General features: G+C 39.8%; 1 protein-coding gene across 3 annotated transcripts in view; it reads right to left on the bottom strand.

The window, feature by feature from the left end:
- The window catches only part of FYN (FYN proto-oncogene, Src family tyrosine kinase), a 276,468-nt gene that overhangs the window by 6,369 nt on the left and 249,087 nt on the right, over positions 1-21,012 (bottom strand). For 2 of the 3 annotated variants that reach the window (XM_063443505.1, XM_063443506.1), the window contains 4 exons: positions 14,398-14,562; positions 7,174-7,353; positions 3,447-3,523; positions 3,109-3,262 (listed from right to left, as the gene is read on the bottom strand). In XM_063443505.1, the coding sequence (XP_063299575.1) occupies positions 3,109-3,262; positions 3,447-3,523; positions 7,174-7,353; positions 14,398-14,562 (576 nt within the window). Of the gene's footprint in view, positions 1-3,108; positions 3,263-3,446; positions 3,524-7,173; positions 7,354-13,946; positions 14,103-14,397; positions 14,563-21,012 lie in introns of all 3 variants that reach the window. The other variant, XM_063443507.1, reaches the window with a different exon arrangement.

Raw genomic sequence — 21,012 nt, 5'->3', positions numbered from 1 at the left:
CAGTCAACGCTTCTGGAATGAAGCCACCAGAGTCCCAGTATTTTATTTTTCTAAATGGACTCAGGAGACTAGGCATCTACTGTGCGTTTATCTAAATAATTACCCACACTGCAGAAAGAGGGGTGGCCATTTGCCAAGCATCTCCAGGTTTTTGGGTTCTCAGGCGACCCAATGCTTTTTAAAACAATTGTTATTTAATTATTGGTTTATTTCAATGACGAACAACAATCAGGTCTCTCTTATTACAGGTTGAGCATGTAAATTGCATGCCCAGTATGTGTAACTTTATTTAAATTTAATTTCAGTGTCACATGGAAAAAATAGTGTAATGCAGAGACATTGGTACTGCCAAAATATAGTGAAAATGTACACCTTTTCTCACTAAGCATTGCTTTAGGCATTTCTTTCAAGGTCTATTTTGATGCCCTTAAAATTGTGATGGTATTTAGTGAATACCACCAACCTCCAGCTCTCCTTTTACCCATCTCAAACCTCACCTGCAACCTCCCTCTACAACCCCACCCTCTCCTTTCAACTAGATATCATGGCACCTCATACAGTTAAACATTATAAACACCCCTCCTAACAACCTTGGCACACCAAGCTAACCTGATACCTCCAAAAATGCTCCAGAACTGCTGAATGCTGCTGGAGAAAGTCTCATTCTGCACTTGACTTCCTCCACTACAAATGTATGCTATGCTCGTACAGCTTGGCTCTTACCTCTGCAAAAGAAAACTACTTCAATACCCTTATAACCACACTCTCCCCAGAACCCAAACACCCTTTTATATCTCTTCTTAACCCTGTTGCTGCTCCTCCTCTTATTAATTTGACTGCTACAAACTTTGCAACCCACTTCACTGAGAAGATTTCTGCGATCAGTGAAGAGACCACTAATCTCTTGTCTACCCATACAAATATTTCCTCCAACCCCACTTCATCTGCTTTATTCTTACGTGCACCTGCTATAACAGAGGAGGTTTCTGCTTTGTTCTGTTCACCCCACTAAATGCTCCCTTGATCCAATTCCCTCACATCGCATTTTCACTCTGTCTCCTTCTCTTGCTCTTCCCCCCACGAAAATATTTATTCTCTTCCTCTACTCCGCCATAATTCCTTCCCACTTCAAGCAAGCAACTGTAACCTGGATTCTAGAAAAACCCAACCTTGACCCTAACTTCCCTTCCAATTCCTGCCCTAACTCACTACTACTGTTTGCCTCCAAGGTCCAAGAGAGAGCTGTGTACGAGAGATTGACTGAATTCCTTGAAGTCTGGATTCATTCCGCACTCGTCATTCTGTGAAAATGGCCCTGGTCAAAGTATTAATATTATTTAATTGCTGAAAAATCCAGAACTACTATCTCCTAATTCTCCTTGATCGCAATCTATACTGCCTCCCTTGGCTTCTAATATCACTACTATGCAGATGACACGCAAATCTATCTGTCCTCTCCTGATCTCTTGCCGTCACTCTTGATGTGTGTCTCTGATTGCATTTCTGCTATTTCTAACGGGATGGCCGATCACGTCCTTAAACTTAACCTGTCAAAAACAAAACTTCTTGTCTTTCCTCCCTTAAGTGTTGCAAGTCCTGTTTCTCAATCCAAGTCAATGGCACTACCATCAGTTCTACCTCACAGGCTTACTGCCTCTGTGTTCTCTAACCTCTCCTTCATGTCCAGTCAACCACCAAATCCTACTGCTTACATCTCAAAAACATAGCGGGCCCCTATTTTACGCTAGATGTGGCTAAGATGCTGGTCCATGTTGCTATTCTCTCTTGCCTTGACTAAGTCTTCCTTCCTTTCCACTCACAGCTTCCATTCCTCCCTCTTTTGTCAGTCCCTACACTGGCTTCCTATAAAATATAGGACTCAATTTAAAATTCTAATACTTGCTTACAAATCTCTGCGTAACGCTGTTGCTACCTACCTATCCTCCCTAATACACAAGTATGTCCCGTTCAGGCCCCTACGTTCTGGAAGACCTGAGTCTATTATACGCAAATCTGATGCTAACCTTCTTTAGGGCTGCATCTTTCCTATGGAAATCCCTTCCCTGCTCTTCTAGACTCTCACCCTGTCTCCATTTCTTCAAAAAAATCAAACTATTTTTCATTGAAAAATTGAAAACTATTCTGGCAATCTACTATTCCCGTCCATTAAATATATCTTAGCCTTAGCTTTTGTGTCACAATACCCCACTCCCTCTAGAATGTAAGCTTGTTTGAGCGCTGCCCCAAGCACCCACTATTCCTGTGCGTCTAACTCGTCTTGTTACAAATACTTGCCTGTTAGCCCACCCATTGTACAGCGCTGCTGAATTTGTTGCCGTTTTATAAATAATTATAATAATATCACGGTATGTATGTTGCGGAAGCAGTGAGACACATTGGTGCCCTGTCAGGTGAATACCAGCACTGGAGCAAAGTCTTTTGGACTTTATGAAATACACGTTGTTGTGTGTACATTTACGATGAGGAAGGAAGGGGGTAAAAGATTGTGCCTTCTCATACTCTTATATCCTTTGAAACTTTAACATTAGTAATCTTTTCAGAAGAGCTACTTGTATATTCCTCAGAATGTGCTGGTACTTTCTATATGCTACACCAGACACAATGACAGAGAGGCAAACTGCATAATTGTTTAACTGCCTGCAGCTGTGTAGCTCTATATCCTGACACTTAATCAGAGACACAATTCAAGAGATATTCTCTGCTGTGACACCAAGAAGTAGGAAGACAACTGGGGAATTGTTCAAGAATGAAATATTTTGAATGCATGTAATCAATGCTTCATTTTGCAGACAAGCTCCCATACATTATGGAATCTTTCAGACTTGTTTATTATTTCTTGATTGGAACAAGAAAGAACAAGAGGCTTTGAGAACAGTTTCCTTAAGCAACAGAGGAGTTATGTATTGAAAAGAAAATTCCCTTCCAGAATACATTTCTTATCCCAGGCCTAGTGTGATTGGATTTGCCATACTATAATGGATGGACAAAAATCGAATTTTGTCAGCTGGCAAACTAAAATCTATAGAGAAAAAAACACCCCTGGGCAACGCCCCAAGGAAGATTATAACATTTTGATGACTATCTTACCTTGCCTTGCTGTATACTCATTGTCTTCAATCAATCTTGCTAGTCCGAAATCAGCGATCTTGCAAATGAGACCGTTTCCAACCAAAATGTTTGCAGACCGTAAATCTCTGTGTATGTAGTTCATTCGTTCAATGTACGCCATGCCGGCAGCTACCTGTCATGATCATATTTAAAATATTTGTGTTAAAAGTTTGAGATTTTTTTTATTGAGTCTTAAAAATGTGGAGCAAGGTTCAAGAAGTGGACCTTTAACAGTCCATTTATTTTCATAGAGATTGCTCTGTTTTTTAGACCTTGTCCATGAACTGTTTCAATGTTTACATTACTGTTTATTCTACCTGTGCAGCCATATCTACTAAATTGGGCAACTTCAAGGCTCTTCCTTCTCCATCTTTCAGAAAATCCAGCAAACTTCCTGCAAAGGAATAAAGCATATTAGAACAACCAGTTGTGAATATCCTACCAAAATATTACCGTTTAGGCTCCTGTGTGTTTTGTCCTTCTACCCCACCTTGGACAGTTGGTCCATGCACAACTGTGTCTGTTTTGCACATGCTTAGTAAAACACTTGCTTTAACCCCTTAGTGACAGTTTGAGAGCGTATGGCAGCCCAGGAATGAGATTACCCCCATGATGGCCTACCATTTACAAAAGAAGACAACCCTAGGTATTGCAAATGGGGTATGTTGTCTTTTTTAGTAGTCACTTAGTCAGAAACACTGGCCAAAGTTACTATTTATATTTGTTTGTTTGTGTGTTAAAAATGCAAAAAACAATTATGAACGGTAACTTTGGCCAGTGTTTATGACTAAGTGGCTACTAAAAAAGACAACATACCCCATTTGCAATACCTAGGGTTGTCTTCTTTTGCAAATGGTAGGCTATCATGGGGGTAATCTCATTCCTGGGCTGCCATACGCTCTCAAAGGCAACATAACCAACCTGGCAAAATTCAATGTGAAAAAACGGAAAATCAAGCCTTATATTTGACCCTGTAACTTTCAAAAACACTAAAAAACCTGTACATGGGGGGTTACTGTTTTAAAACACTAATATTTGTGTTCAGCGAAGTCTCCCGAGTGAAACAGTACCCCCCATGTAAAGGTTTTAGGGTGTCATGGAAAGTTACAGGGTTAAATACAGTTCTAGCAAATTAAATTCTCTGGGCTTTCGACCTGGGTTGTCAGGCAGGTCCCTCATATTGCGATCAATAAAATTACTTAATTATGTAAAAATATTACATAAATATGCAAGTAGAATTTAAATATATATACATATTTATATATTTGAAGTATACGTGTATATTTATGAAATTATTTATGTAATTATGTATATGGATATGTATTATTTTTATTTATTTATATATACATATATATATATATATATATACATATATATATATATATATAATTTCATTGTAAGTGTATTTTGATTTAAATATATCTATATATACCTATAGACTGTAAGCTCATTTGAGCAGGGTCCTCTTCGACCTATTGTTCCTGAAAGTTTTCTTGTAATTGTCCTATTTATAGTTACATCCCCCCTCTCATAATATTGTAAAGAGCTACGGAATCTGTTGGCGCTATATAAATGGCAATAATAATAATAATAATAATAATAATATATTAATATCAAAATACAATTAGAATAAAATTACATATATATATATATATATAATTTTTTTTTGTCAATCTGTTTTTTATTGATCTCATATAAGATGGGATACATAAGAGAAAGCTGGGGAAATGTATGGGTGGTTTACAATATAAGGTTGATACAACATTCAGGAAGAGTATGTTTCATTTCCAGAATAACAATGCCTAATTTTTTTTAAAAAAATGTATGTTTAAACTGTAGTATGAAAATACAAGCTATGGATCGTAAGATCCGGTATGTAACATTCTAAATTAACAATGCATTAACTGGTCTTAATGTACCAACAGTGCAATACAGTGTAGGTTAAACTATGAGTCAGCTGGTATGCATTTGCTAGTCGTATGTTGTATATAGGTAATCCATGTATCCTGCTAACTGTGCCTAAACTGCGTGTTGTAATACAAGCTGAGAGCAGGCAGTTATAACTTGTGAACACATTTAATGCGCTTGTAACATAACTGTTGTGCACCGTAATGGGGGCTTGCTCAAACTGCACATAGCTTAATACATGTGTGAGTGATGCGACAGGTAAAGTGTTTAGTGGTGTAGTACCGCTGGACCCACTGGTGAATTGCATGAGTGTCTGGTAAGCAATGTCCTGGTGCAAACTTCAAGTGGAGTCGTTTAGCTAATTGGGAAACACGCTGTATTATCCACCAAAGAGTTCATGGCTGTGGGCGGCATGTAGTGGGGCTGCGGGCTTACAGCCCATCTATCAGCCAATACCCCTGCTGGGAAGGTCGGAGCCATGAGTTGGACGGGTCAACAAGAGGCCGGTGAGCTGTTGGTACAAGGAGGGAGCGCTCCAGCCCCAGGCCGGAATGAAGGCAAGCACCTGCAGTCCACAAACTCAAGCTCTCGTGGTCGAGGCCGGGTCTACCCTCTGTTGGGCGCCATGGGGAGCTCGGATGTTCTGCCGTCGCCTGCGACGGTCGGGCTTCCAGCGGCGTGGTCGGTGCCGTGGAGGTGTCCTCCGGGAGGCCTTCAACCCAGGAAGGATTGCAGGGCGGGCTGCAACATTAGCTTTGCGTGGTTTACCCGATGTAGGTCTTTTCCAGCTCCACATCTCGTCCCTCCTTACTGTTCCCACCGGGTCAGGTGGTTCCCATCTGCAACATAGCTTCAGTCGCTCCCAGAGCCTTTGAAAGAGCCTGTCCAGTCTCTCAGCGTACTGCTCCTCTGTGTAGTATCTTTGGCTGCTTTGATGGGCTGGCGCGGGCTTCTGCCACTGAGTCGCGGCAGCCATCTTGGGTGGCCCACTGGCCGTGTTGTTTGGGCTACGGGGTATAGCCGGGGCTTGTGGTGTCGTTTGCCCTGATTTGGTGGGGACCGGGATGACCCCCGCTGGTCCAAAGGGGGGGGAACGGGGACCCATGTCGAGGTTGTAGATTAATATGGCCCCAGGAGAGCGTCTGTCTCCCCTGTGGTCCGTTTGTCTCGGAAGGTGGTAGGCCTCGCTGCTAGGCTCCGGTTTCTGCGGTCGGAGCTGCATGCTTTGCGTACCGTTAGGTGCCGCTTCAGGTGCTGGTTATCCTCCTCAGTCTGGTAGGCTGTTCCAGGCTCGGTAGGTCGCCGTTATGGCTCAGATTATGCCCCTTGCCACCGGAGCATTTAGCATGTGCGTACGGCCATCTTGAAGTTCAGGCCCCGCCCCATATCTAATTTTTTTATTTATTTTTTATTAATTAAAATTTTATTTATTTATTTTTAATTTACTTATTATTTATATTTTATAATACTATATATATATATATATATATATATATATATATTTATTATATATCTCATATATATATATATATATATATATTTTTTTTTTTTTTTTTATTATGATTTCTTTTTTTAACATATTTTTATTTTATTTTAACAGAAACAGGGAGACCGCCTGTCAGTTTAGGCAGTCCCCCTGCAGGCAGCACTATGGATGTCTATTGCGGCCATGTGATCGGTCTTTCGTAATTTGCCAAGGAGGGACTGTCTGGGCTGTCAGGCAGTCCCCCCAGACCAGGAGCAACACCGATCGCTGGCGGGGGAACAACAGCGATTGGGTAAGTGCATAGGACGGCTCATATATGTGCCTAGTACGTCTGCGGTCCTTAATGAGTTAAAAAAAATAATATTAGCATTTAAATCAGAGGTGTTCCTCAGTGTCGTTCTCATGTATGCCCATAAGTTTTCCGTATTTCCTCATACGACATATACACAGTTGAAATAACCACTTGGTGTTTTAATGACAGAAGCTGCTTATTTCGTGTGATATAAGACTAAAAATTAAGGAGTTCCTAAGGACTAACTGAACAGATCCAACAAATATTAAAACTAGCACAAATTTAAGTATCAGATTCAGTATTTTTCATTCTACATCATAAAGACTGTAAAAAAAGAAATCTCCTGTCCTGTCCTGACCTTTGCTCATGTACTCTGTGACAATATAGATGGGCTCTTCGGACACCACCGCATAGAGCTGCACAAGTTTGTCATGCTTCAGTTTCTTCATAATCTGAGCTTCCTCCAAAAATGACTCTGGAGACATGGTGCCTGGTTTCAAGGTCTTTATTGCCACCTTGGTGTTTCCATTCCATGTACCTGAAAGTAGGGAGAGAAAAATAAGCCTACAGCAAAACATAACAAGATTAAGTTGCAAAACAGGTAACTGATGCCACTGGATGGAGAGTTGTGTGTCCAGAAAAGGACTAAGATCCTACAGGACCCTAAACATTTTGTGTGTGTTTTGGGGCCCCTTTCATTGTTTGCGTAGGGATGGTTAGTAGAGCCAATCAAATTCATGGTTCTGGCGCCCCTGTCTAAACCATAGGCCCTTACCCACAGTCCCCTTATGCTTAATCTTGCTCTGTGTGTGCCCACTATTGTATGGTATGATGTGTACCCACCACCTGTTTAAATGAACATTTGTGGTTTGGCACTAAGACAACATTTTTGATCCAATGTGCAGAGTATATGTTAGCTAGCAAACATAAATGTCCATCAATGTGACACAATTCCAAACGTTCGAAAGACGGATCACTGGGCATTCTTGAGTACTGGGACTTAAACCAAAGCTATGCAGATAACAAAACAACCAAACTAATGTGTTGTAGACATCTCGAAAATGCAATATTGCTTTGGTATGCTACAATGAGCAATGTAGCATTCTGGATATGAATCATGTTTAGAATTGTGCAATATTTATACTTTAACACTCTGCAAAATTTATATTGCAACGCTCTGCATTATTCATATTGGAACCCTTGTAAAATTCAGCGAGAAAACGTTGCAAAATTTATAATCTACAGTTCTTAAATTGTCATGTAAAGCTCTGTAAACTTTACAAATTAAGATAATATGGTTTTAATAATGATTTTAGAACAACATTTGACAGACAACACTTTAAAAAAATAATTTGTTGAAAATGTATATTTGTTAAAGAAAACCACACTGGACTAAGTTTCAAGCCATCCATAAAGTGGTACATGGATAGTGTTTGTGACTTTGTTATGCATATATAACTCATGCCAGACTACAGATAATAAAATAATATCCTGCAAACATTGACATGGTTTTGATGTACATTTTTAGACTATTGAAAGACTATCACCACCAGTGGCATAAGTTCCTTTTTTACTGATAAAAATGCAGTACAATGTTATTTAAAGTGCTGGTTGCATGCGTATCAGACATTCAAAGAAACGGTTATTTCATACATCATAGATTTGTTAGTGTAGTAATAAAAACAAACTCAATACAGAAAGAATGGCCTTTAAACTTAAAGGAATACTCCAAGCACCACTAGGCTACTACAAAGTGCTGTAGAGGTTATGGTCCCTGCTACAGTAAATAGTAAAACAGGTTTTGAATTTCTTGACTTTTTATCTGGGGTCAGTTGGTTGCTGCTTCCTGTCTCCACTACTTCCAGCTCCCTGCCTGAGTTAAGCCCGGCAGTGCGTGCAGGTCTTGGCTCATTGGCTCAGAGAGATTAGCTGGTGCTCTCAACCAATGAGCTACCACTGAACTGAAAGGCTAAGCTAGCAGGTGCGTCTGACGTACTAGAAGTGGGGTGCTGTGACTGGCAGGTCCGAGGTATGATGTCAAACTGTTCTAATGATTATGGTAATAGAGCACTTCTGGCACCATAACCACTACAGCACGCTTGAGGTGTTAATTGGAGCTTGGAGCGTTCTTTTAATAACCACTGCTTCTTTTAGACTTTTACAGCTGAAAGAAATGTTTGTTTTCTTAATTCTCAGCAGTCTCTTAAAAGGTAAGTTCTACAAATGTATAAAAAGCTGAACAAATATATTTTTCTTAAAGGGACATTCTACTGCCCAAAAACAAAACGAATAAAAAACACTGTTTAGTAGATATACCGCAAATAAAAACATGCATGCATTTAATTGTGCAACACTGTTTGGAGATATTAACAGTGCCCCCACTCTGTATGGAACTCACACACTCCAGATGAAAAACAAAAATGCCTTAAAGTTGCCTTCCCTACCAAGGGAGGTCTAGATCCTCAATCACAAAACATCATCAGTAACAATGAAATATCCTATCATATAAGGATATTTAATTGTTACTGATGATGTTTTATGATTGTAATTGTGCAGAAAGTGGTCCCTGAGGAGGTTTCTAAGGAAACGAAACGCGTAGGACCGAGAGCGATAAGCTAATTGAGGGTCTAGACCTCCCTTGGTAGGGAAGGCTACTTTAAGGCGTTTTTTTTTTTCATCTGGAGTTTGTGAGTTCCATACAGAGTGGGGGCAATGTTAATGGGACACTATAGTCACCCAGACCACTTCAGCTAAATGAAGTGGTCTAGGTTCCAGGTCCCCCAGGTTTTAACCATGTAGCTGTAAACATAGCAGTTTCAGAGAAACTGCTATGTTTACATTGCAGGGTTAATCCAGCCTCCAGTGGCTGTCTCCTTAACAGCCACTAGAGACCGCATCCGCGATTCTCACTGTGAAAATCACACTGAGAAGACGCTGACGTCCATAGAAAAAGCATTGAGTAATGCTTTCCTACGAGCGGTTTGAATGCGCGCGCGGCTCTTGCCGCGCATGCGCATTGGGCGCTGACATCGGCATACAATGTTTCACAATTATTTGTTATTTTTCTATTCTAGATATCCAGCTGTATCCTGTTTTTTGGGGAAATATCTTCTCTATGTGAGGTCACCATCAGGGAAGGGACCTTGGGAAGCTGTTCCATTAACCCAAGTAGTTTTTTTTCCATATATTGCAATTTTGGTGTATATTGGATATTGCTTGTATTTTTATGCATTTAATAGTGCTTTTTTTTATTGAGGTATATCTAAAAACATCTTGCAATAGTTGCAGTTCTGCCTTTGCAAACCCTTCCCTTCTAGCCCTGACCAGAATTTCTGTAGCTATCCAATCAAAGACTTTCAAATGTAACTCAATGAGAAGTATCTGCAAGGCAGGAGCTCTGGGTAATTGCTGCCTCTTGAATGTAGCTCCACTGACCTAACCAAACCAGGAAGCAACTGGACCTGTTGTCTGCTTTAAAAACAAGAGGGTGTAACCAGTTTAATTTATATATGTGTCAATTTCTATTCAAATCTTCAATTTTTGCAAAATTTTATTGACCTAAGTATTTGACAAAGGTTGTATTAATTCATTATAGGTACATTTTAAGTAAAAATGTTTTTTGTTTTTTTTTAAATGCATCCACCAATGGCATGAAGCAATAGAGAGATTTTTTTTTTAAAACAAATAAAGGCATGTAGATTATAAATTGTGAAAAACTAGCTCTGCGCTCTCTTAAACATTTTGGCCTGTCATTCAATGTAAAAAGCCTGCGTTTTTATTTATTTGTTTAATTGTTAATAGTTCCCATTTCTTCCAAGGAACCCAAAAAACGGGTAAATTGTGAAAACAAAGCGAGAAACATATATTAAAAGGGAGAATGATCTTATAAAGTCTAGTGGAATTATTTAGAGTACACATTTTTTTAGACATACAACAAACCTTTCATGGTTAAAAATATTATGTTATTCTTATTTCACGTGATCAGATTGAACTTAAAATTAACTTCTAATCCAACAAGAACATTCTTCTTTCACCTTTGCCAGCAAAGGCACAAGCTGTGCTTAAAATAGGTTTCCAGCGGAAATTTTTCAAGCGACACTGTCATGGAGAAATAGCTTTTCTCCTGCTGTTTCCTCTTCCTCTCTCACCAGGGCCGGATTAACATAGGGGCTGATGGAGCTGCAGCTCCAGGCCCATGCCCATGAAATAAGCCCATTGATTTAAAAAAAAAAATACTTTTCTTACACACTACTCTTAGGGTTTCCACCTGGCTGGTATTTTACTGGCACAGTATTTGAGGCTGCCTGGCTGGTGCCAATATTGCAGTCATACTGGCAATACAAATGCTGGTATTTTTCTCAGTATAAACAGAGATTATGATGCAATACCAGCCAGTAAGGGTCGTTGTGTGTGGAGAGAGGCAGGGATAGGAAGTTCTAGCATATCCCTCCCTGCCTACAGAGAGTCCAGACAGCAACTCCCAGCCTGCAGAGAAAGCCTACAGCTCAGGGAAAGGTTGCAAGGAGACAAGGGGGCACTGGGAGATATTGGAACACTGAGACACTAAGGGACATTGGGAGACATTATGACACAGACACTTGGGAACACTGGGAGACATGGGGACACAGACACAAGGGACACAGTGTCCCCATGTCTCCCAGCCAGTGCCCCTAGTGTTCCTGGTGTCTCAGTGTCCCCATGTCTTCAAGTGTCCCCTAGTTTCCCAGTATCCTTTAGTCTCCCAGTGTCCCCATGTGTCCCAGCCAATGTCCCCAAGTGTCTCAGTGTCCCCATATCTCCCAGTGTCTCAGTATTCCTAGTGTCTTTGTCCCCATGTCTCCCAGTACCCCAATGTCCCCATGTCTCCCAGCCAGTGTCCCTAGTGTCCCCATGTCTTCAAGTGTCCCCTAGTCTTCCAGTGTCCCAGCCAGTGTCTTCTAGTCTCCCAGTGTCCCCGTTGTCTCAGTGTCCCCAAGTGTCTGTGTCCCCATGTCTCCTAGTGTCCCCATGTCTCCCAGTGCCCCAAGTGTCTCAATGTCCCCAGGTCTCCCAATGCCCCCGGTCTCTGGGAGACATGGGGACACAGACACTAGGGGACACTGGGAGACATGGGGACATAGACACTAGGGGACACTGGGTGACATGGAGACATAAAAGGACACTGGGAGACATGGGGCATTGAGACACTGTGATACATAAGGACACTGTGATACATAGGTTCACTGGGAGACCTGGGGACATGACACAAGGGTCATGGGGACACTGGGAGACTAGGGGACACTGGGAGACATTGAGATATATAGGGACACTGTGAGACCTAGGGTAAACGACACATGGGGACACTGAGTCATGAGGGCACTGGGAGACATGGGGGCACTGTGAGATTAGGGGACACTGAGACACTGAGCGACATGGGGACACTAATACATAGGTACACTGAGACACTGGGAGACTTGAGACACTGGGGGGGGGGCAGGGAGACACTGGGAGCAATCCATCTATACAGCAGAATAAAACTGTAAGTAGTTTTTTGGTGATTTTACAGAATTTTCTCTTATGTCACTCCTTGTGATTTACATCATGTGATGTCACTATACATAATTAATTATTCTAATTAGTAAGGTTGGTATGTTTTTCCAAGAAAGGTGGCAACCCTAACTACTTTTCCCATACTCTTGCTTAAGTATGGAAACTTAAGAGGGATGTATGGGAACAAAACTTGTGTGAAATGGCTGACAATGAAATTAGTTAAGTTAATGCTGATTTTGGTCTCTCTAACATTGTGGCATGTTCCCTTTCTTCTACACTCACTACATACAGCTTTTCTCTGTCCCAGACTATATACCAGGAGCTTCTGCCTCCTAGCAAAAAGGTAAGGAGACAAGTGGCCCAGCGAGTGCTAGGGGACAGTCCTTAGAAAGTGCTGAGCGAGCGCATCATTAGACATTTATGCTAAGCTCAGGGTGCTGTCTGCATAGTATGCCCTTAGTTGGCCAGCTTGCATTCATGCCAGGCTGGCCTTCCAATTCTTTGGACAGACATGCCCGCTTTCTGGGCATGTTCGCCCATTTTGGCAGGTTACGGGATTTGGGTCAGTGGCACACCCTTTTACTGCGCCCATTGACTTCCTGCTTCACTGGGCACTGCTGTTAGGGGTTATGGAAAACATTAATTATAGAGACATTAGCATCGGGTATGTGTTTTCTTATAGCTGCTGTTTTCTTTACCTCCAGTACCATCTCCATCAGATACATGATGCTTGGGAATGTTTTAGTGTTTTTGGTCCATAAGATTCTGTAATTAGGCCCATCATAACTGTCAGCACCAGGCCCACTGGGCTCTTAATCTGACCCTGTCTCTCGCTCTCACAGTCTGTTTTTTTCTTTATTTCAGGGACTACTTTGTCTTGTGTATTTTTCATACGCCTGACATTCTCTGACACAAGAAGGAGCTTAAGTCAGTTCCATTTCCTGTGTCAAGGATGAGGGTGAGTATTATGGGAAAACTTTCTTTAACAGGAAATGGAGCTGACATAAGCTCCTCCTTTGGTTAAACAAAATAATGTGTAGGAAAAATACATGAGACAAAATAGTCCCTACTATGTTTTAAAGAAAACTAGATAATAAATAAAGAAAAGAAGAACAGATTCTAAGAGAGGACTAAATAGAAAGGTAAGTTCAGCGTGACAGCACCGCTTTAAGAGAGCGCAGAGCTAGTTTTCGACTGTTTTATAATCTTTTTTTAAATCTTCTATGGCTTCATGCCATTGGTGTATTCGTTTTTTTTTCAAAAAAAAGAGATTCAAACTGCTAATTGCAGTTTTAAATGATGTTACCTAAAATTTACATATAGTAAATAAAAATGAATTCATACAGCCAAGAGTTAATGTCATTGCATATTTTTTGTAGCATAAGGTGAAATTTGCTGTTTAGGAATACTAATATAGAGAAGTTGGCCAAATGAAACTGCTGGCTTCTGGTATAACTTTGTAACCTGTACATTTAACCTGGCCAATCAAACTTGTCAGAAAAATAACTATCCACACACTGTTTCACTTATGATGCCAACTTGTTTTCTGATCGGAACACGGAATCCTAATCCCACCTCCGCAGAACATATAATACACCTTACCAGACCACACTTCAGCGAAACACCCCTGACCGAGTTTCTTCTGCAGTAATATTGTATCCCGTGATACTTCCCAAGCATCCTTAGCCAATCCAACAGTTTGTGGAGTATAATTCGGTGCAATCATTGTTAAATTAAAACATAAACCATCAGCTTTCCCTAAAGGAAAGGGAATTAATAAAACAGAAAATGCATTTAATTCAAACTTCGGCATGCAGTAAGAAAGATGGAAGGCGATTTGCAATTCTGAAATATCAATTAGCACTGAAAAATCCCATTACTTTATTATTAAAACACAATATGTTCTGTACAAATCACATACAGAAACTTGATTCAGGCCCAAAAGCAAGAAGAGAGCCAATTTCATGGACATTTTGTTTTACACTTTCCATCTTTCCGTGGGATGCTCTACACATGAGCAAGTTATTTCAATCGTAGTGAGTGCTTTGCGTACCCATCCATACTTCCCCAAACTGCCCATTTCCCAGTCTTTTGATCAACTGTAGGGATTCTCTTGGGATTTCCCAGACATCTTTGGTTTTGACAGACAGGTCAGTAAGCCTCGGCATTCCTTTATGGCAGGGCACTACCAAGCGGCAGCACAAACCGGCAGCTCTCTCTGAGAGACGCGAAAGAAGGCAAGGAGAAAAAGAAACATGAGACACAGAGCTGCAGCAAGGCAGGGAATCTGAAGATTAGAAATCGCACATGGCATGATTACAGAATGAAAGCAGCATTGCATATTTTGAGCATCAGGGATAAATCATCAATGATATTGCTAGCTGATACCGATCACAATTCATGGAATAATAACTACACATGGACAGCAGATGATATCAGAAACAAGCCTCGTTTAGTTATAATACATTTCTAGATGGTTTGGAAAAATGTATAAATAATGTATTGTATATCTTAGCCTATCTTGGAGAGACTCTGCAACAAATTAAACTGGGGTGGAGAAGGTTTTTAAGTCTAAAAACCCTTTGATTGCCATCCAATCTAGAATATAGATATATTCAGAATATGTAAGGAATGTGACATGAACAAGTTTGCAGGCTACCTTAATATCTACAGCAAGCTTATGTTAATAGAACCAAGAGCTAGAGCCCAGTTAAACATTCTTGGGAGTTGTGTTATTATTAGTGCATTTTAGGAAGCTGTACTGTCTCTTTAAATCCAATGTACTTTGCTTTCAGCGTCTGCTGTTTACCATCTTCGAACTGAATATTTGACTTTGCCACTTATCTGAATGAGACCTCACCACTATTTAACAATGCATTGTGCAGTGACTAACATGCAACATGTGCAGGAAAATGGACTAGAAACCTCCTTTCTGGTTCTGTGGCTTTTATTGTCATTAACCCAGACGTATGTCTGAATGTGGATGCCGTTTCATATGATTGTAGCAAAGTCATGAGAGTGACTGTGTAAGTGTAGGAGGTCCATGGTAGCACGAGACGGAACTGAATATTATTCAGCATGCGGAGACGGAAGCTTGGAGACATTAGGCTTCATGGCCATTTCCTTTGTTACATATTGGATTTACAGGATACCGGAGTTATTAAATAAACTATGTGGATTTTAAAGCATGCGATCACTAACATGCAGTGCTGCTTTTAGGAAAATGTGTAAATATATGCATACAAAATGTAGAAAGAATAATATTTTCATAATTCTTATAAACATAGTTTTATAAGAATGACCTACCACGCCAGTGTTAGATCCCCAATGACTACTAAAATAATTATTAAATATCTATATCTGCGTGGTGATAAGAGGACTTGCCTAAGTCTTGTGCCTAAGTACATTAGTTTCCTGGCATAGCTAAGAACTGAGATCATAATATGAATAAACTCAGTGATCCAAAAACCATGAAACGACTTGCAATTCTATCTTTCTTGGAAAGTCAATTACTCTGATAAAATAAACTGCCTGTTTAAATGACTACTGTAAAACAAGGGTTTAATGGCACATTGAACTCTGGATGGTGATTCTCAGATTCGAGATTCTAATAAGTCTGGAAAACAAAAGATACTTCCAGCTACTACATTAAAAGTAAAGCTAACAGAATTAATTTCAAGGCCTTGTTTTTTTTTTCCATTTAAAAAAAACAAAAACCTCAAAATAAAATGTCCATAGTTTATTTATTTATTGTTGTCTTTCTAAATAGATTTTATATATATATATATATATATATATATTTGTATGCATATATATATATATATATATTTGTATGCATATATATATATATATTTGTTGTTGTTTGTTTATATGTTGTTTTGCTCCTTCTTTCTCATTAACAACAAGTAACGCTTCAGGGGCCAGAATTAAGCCCCGCACCTGTGAAATTCCACTACTCTGGCACTCAAGGGGTTAACCATCAGACAAATTTTCAGCCCTAGAATGTGCTCCCAAAGAGTGAACAATTACAGTGATCGCTTCCTCTGCTATCGAATCCCAGACATCTCCTCTAGACATGTCCTTGGCTGACATGGTGGGAGGAAATGATTACAATTTATGCAAGGCTGGCAGTTTTACAAATTACATTTGGAGGTCTGTACGAGGCGTGCTTTTTCCCTTTCCATGGCAATACTGCTGCTGAAGCAAACTAATGATAATAAAATAGAATGTTGCTACGCAAGGGGTTAATAGTACAACAATATACATTATGGAGATTGAGGTTTCTCCTCTTCAATGGATAATTGCTGACCAGTTGGGAGACAAGACTAAAAGGCAATATCAGGCCTTTACCCCCAGTATTTGTAACATTAAAGGCATACCACCCAAGATTTCAATTGGACAAAGAGGGACACGTTAATTTTAGGGGTGTGAGTGCGGGTATCTCAAGGGCGGGGCTGTTCTGAGGGATTTTAGGTGATTTACTAACAACAAAGTATGTAGTTAGAACAAGAACAATGTTTTTTTTTTTTTTACACAGACTGATTTCTAAGCACGTTAATTTGAAGACACATTGCTGTGGAGCTCTGTTACGCACTCAAGTATATTCCCAGTATGGAGTTTATACAATTCAGGGACAGAAATAGATGGATTTGGGCCCAAATGAGGGACTGTCTGTAGCTGCAATCTGAGAATGTTAGTGCCTAAATACTTATATACGTTTATTCAAACCTCCCAACAAGTGAGTGAGGAAAATCAGGGCAGGGCCCTTGGAGGGCGTCGCCAGTGACGTGCTTACAGTCACTAGTTACACCTTTAATGAAGTTGACTCTGAGAATTTCTCCAGTTTGGGCATTTTGACCTTAATTTGGAAATTACTTTGAATTCTCACTTTAGTGAATAACCCTGTGTATCTCTCTTTCAACATGCTGTCTTGCTTCAGTGTCAACAGAACCGACACCTGGCGTTCCTTGTATAAAATGTTTAGATGTTCGAAAAGGGTTGCAGGAAGCAAGAGAACATCACGCCAAAGCTGCAGAGAGGGCTTGAAGAAAGAAAGACATTCCAGTTTAGCAGAAGGAGAGCAACTGCAGGGAGAAGGCATGCGGAACAGTCCCAGTATGGGGAGAGTTTGTGATGCAAAGGGGTTGTTTACTGTTTAACCTTTTTTAATGACGAGCTATAGTTATCTCTGGCCTTCAAAGAGTTAGAATGAATTCTTCATTGGTACAGCAGGGTTAGTGACATTTATTTGATCATATTGCATTTCCAGGAGTGGGGATTTGCTTTGAAGATACAGTAATTTACTGGGTTCCTAATTTCATCCCAAATTAAAAAATTCAATTTCCAATTTTTTGTTTTCTTCTTACAAAGTGTCTCTATTAAAATAATTCCTTTCTAAGATGCTGTACTAGAGGAAAAACACCTGACAAACAATATAAAATAATTCATTTATGTCAAGACTTCCCTCATCCTTGTACATTTCACATCCCTGCGTTACATTCCCAGTTAACTTAACGTATTCTTGCTTGCCTACGGCGTCTATGCTAGCTAAGGTCATATCATTGACATACACTGAGAATGTTTATATATTTCCTGTATTCCATCTTGAAGATCCATTAAACATACATTATTTTTATTTCTCGCACATAAGCTCTTAAACAGTTTGAAATAGAAGGCGGACATTCTGTTGAACCACATAGAACACATACAGAATATGATTTACAATGCAAATAGCCTTTGTATAAAATGGTGAAAATTCACAGATTTTTATTTAAAATGTTCCTTTGCAAAACAAATGTAAAATATGAAATATGGTGGCCAACAGAACCAATCATCGGTAGACCCAATGATTTCAAATCTCCATGGGTGCTATAGAGCCTTTTTCTTTTCAATATCTGTCTAGACAGTTTTTGTCATCCCTTCTGATGTAGCAGAGAGGAGAAGTGGAATCTGTGCTACAAGCGACATAAATCTCCCTCTATTCCTTGTTGTGTGTTAGTAGAAGAAACAAAGACATATGCAGGTAGAGGCACATATCGGATTGCTTAAATCTGCTACATTGACAGTGGTAGAGAAGGGGTGAACTGCATAACCTTCCATTTTGAGCAATAGGTTCCATGAATTCCCTTTACATATATAATCTATTGGGGTGGGGAATTGTGTTAGTGATTATTGTTCATGTCCTCAGAGGTCCTCAAGGGGACTACTGGCACTGTGAGGCACAACTACTCCAGTGACAATATATGATTCCGCTTACTGGGATGGCACTAGCTTTGAGGAAAAATGCAGAAGACATGCTTTACGGGGCACAGATCTGCTCTCCTGTGGTGAAAGTCTCCCGTGATCACCTGGGACACCAAGTATCAAACCAGGTGGTTCCAAACTGGAATGCCACACTTTCTTGTAGACTAGGGGTGCCCAAAAGGTAGATCCCCATATGTTGTACAACCCCCATGATGCTTTGCATGACTTTAAAATGACAGAGCATCAAGGAAGTTGTAGTTTTAAAACTTTTTGGGATCTACCTTTTGGGCACCCCTGATGTAGACTGAGTGAACTGGAAAGCAGCACACTGTGCCCTAAAACGGGAAAATGCAATTTAATACAACATAATGTATTTGTTTAAGGCTTTGACTATTTAGGGGAAATAGAATTGTGAAAATCACAGCCCATTGGTCAAATGCATTTATCTTTCACTTTGTAAAAATAACAGGAAATTGCCTGTTTCCTAGTTTCTGGATACTGCATTCACAGGCAACGACTCAATAAAAATAAAGGAATAAGAAAGACACCAGCCAGTATGGTCAAAAAGGATAACAAACGCAAAATATTATCATGTACGCTGTGTGGGGTATCAGAAATAACTGCCAAAGCAATTCACTGTGAGGAAAGTTTACAGGTTCTTTATCAGTGAAAAATCATTGTCAGGGATATCCTGTTTATAACCCGAAAACCAGCATGGACTCATCCCACCTCACGCCTAACCACACATAGCAACTATAATTATATCCGACTGCAATGTGACTTCCCACAACACTATGACCACATGCGGCCGCGTCCTCTGACTTTACATAATTATTTCAAATGCACCATCAAGTTCTGATATCAACTCCAGTTGAGTCCTGGAAGCTCCAAAAAGAGATAGAGTTTCAGCTCTACAGGAACAAATTAAATAACAATCTTAATAAATGAGTTATGAAAGCACATAACATGCATTGCTCACAATGGAAGCTGAGAACTATTTGCAAAGTGAAACACTATTATTTACAGTGCAAGTAATGTGATAATATGGCATTTCTGGTTTTAATTCAATGCAATATGATCTGAAAAAAAAATGCTTTAAATTTGTAAAATTCCATATAAATATATAATCCACAAATACTGCAGTCCTGGGTCTGGTAGAGTTCTCTAGATAGCAGCTTTTTATTTTCTCTTGAGTTCCCACTCACTTGGAACCATTTTTGCATTGACAGTTCTTGGGACATGCATGGTTTCGGCTATGGCACTCATGCATGGACATCCCTACTTGTATACCTATGAATCTGCTCACATAATCCACAATGTGGAGACAAGATTATCTCCTTCTTTTGATTCGCTGAGGATATTCTAATAACGTGGAAGTGCAATACTGAATAAGCAGAGACACAGTGAGACAAATCACTGAGTAAAACTGATAATAACTGCAAGTATTGAGTTGGTGGATTTCTTGGATCTCTGTCTCTTGGAAGACAGGAACATTTGGAAGAAGGCACACTGGGTTACACTCCCATTAGCAAGTCTGCTGACTCTAAATGAATCCTGAAGTTTCGACCCTGAGCACATATAGAGATTTGGAAGAGGATCACATAAAGAGTCTGTGATTCAGAGGATTTTTCCTCACTGCCTTGCAGAAAGCTAGGGATCAGAATCCAAATGCGAAGAAGTAAAAAAGATTAATGTTTCACCACTTTCAATTCCAGATCTCCCGAATTGGAATCAATGATTAGAGAGGACGGTACAAAGGGACATGGTTTTTCTGCAGATTATTTTTGTATTACAAAAAGAATAAAAATAAGGACTTGGTGGACACAACTCATTACTAAAACATATACTGAAAAAAAAAACGTTTATTTTTAACGGAAATGTTAAAGATGAAATAAAAGGCTACTAGTGAGATAATTATATGAGACACAGGAATGCAGTTTTTCTGGATTTTTTTTATACTTTCTATGATTTGACCAGGCAAATTTTGTTGACTTAGGAAAATATATTACAGACAATTTTGCTTTATTATTGCAGCACCTAGTACTGACTTTTCTCTGCAACACTAATAGGATGAATCTCTAAAGTGAATTTCAAATTGAAGGTCAAAATAGTCAAACTGGAAGCATAACTGACTTGGAGAATTCTCCCAGTGTTGGCCTTCAATTTGAAATTCACTTTGTATTCCTGACAATTATTACTCTGGCGAATAACCATGTAAGATTATGCATTATGACACCTCTTACGTTACAGGCGCTGTAAGTAACAAAAAAGGTAAATATATAAAGAATGTCCTTCAAATGGCGAACTTTCTAACACGTTTTATTGTATTAAGACAAGCATGTCAAACTTGCGGCCCACAATGAAGATATTTCCTGCCTTATTCTTGTCTTCCCTTCCATTGCCGATCGCGTGCTCCTGCGGCGGG

This window comes from Pelobates fuscus, chromosome 2, assembly GCF_036172605.1.
Source record: "Pelobates fuscus isolate aPelFus1 chromosome 2, aPelFus1.pri, whole genome shotgun sequence".
Classification (NCBI taxonomy): Eukaryota; Metazoa; Chordata; class Amphibia; order Anura; family Pelobatidae; genus Pelobates; species Pelobates fuscus.
The sequence above is the reverse complement of the archived record's forward strand: the minus strand, read 5'-3'. Positions and strand labels throughout refer to the sequence as shown.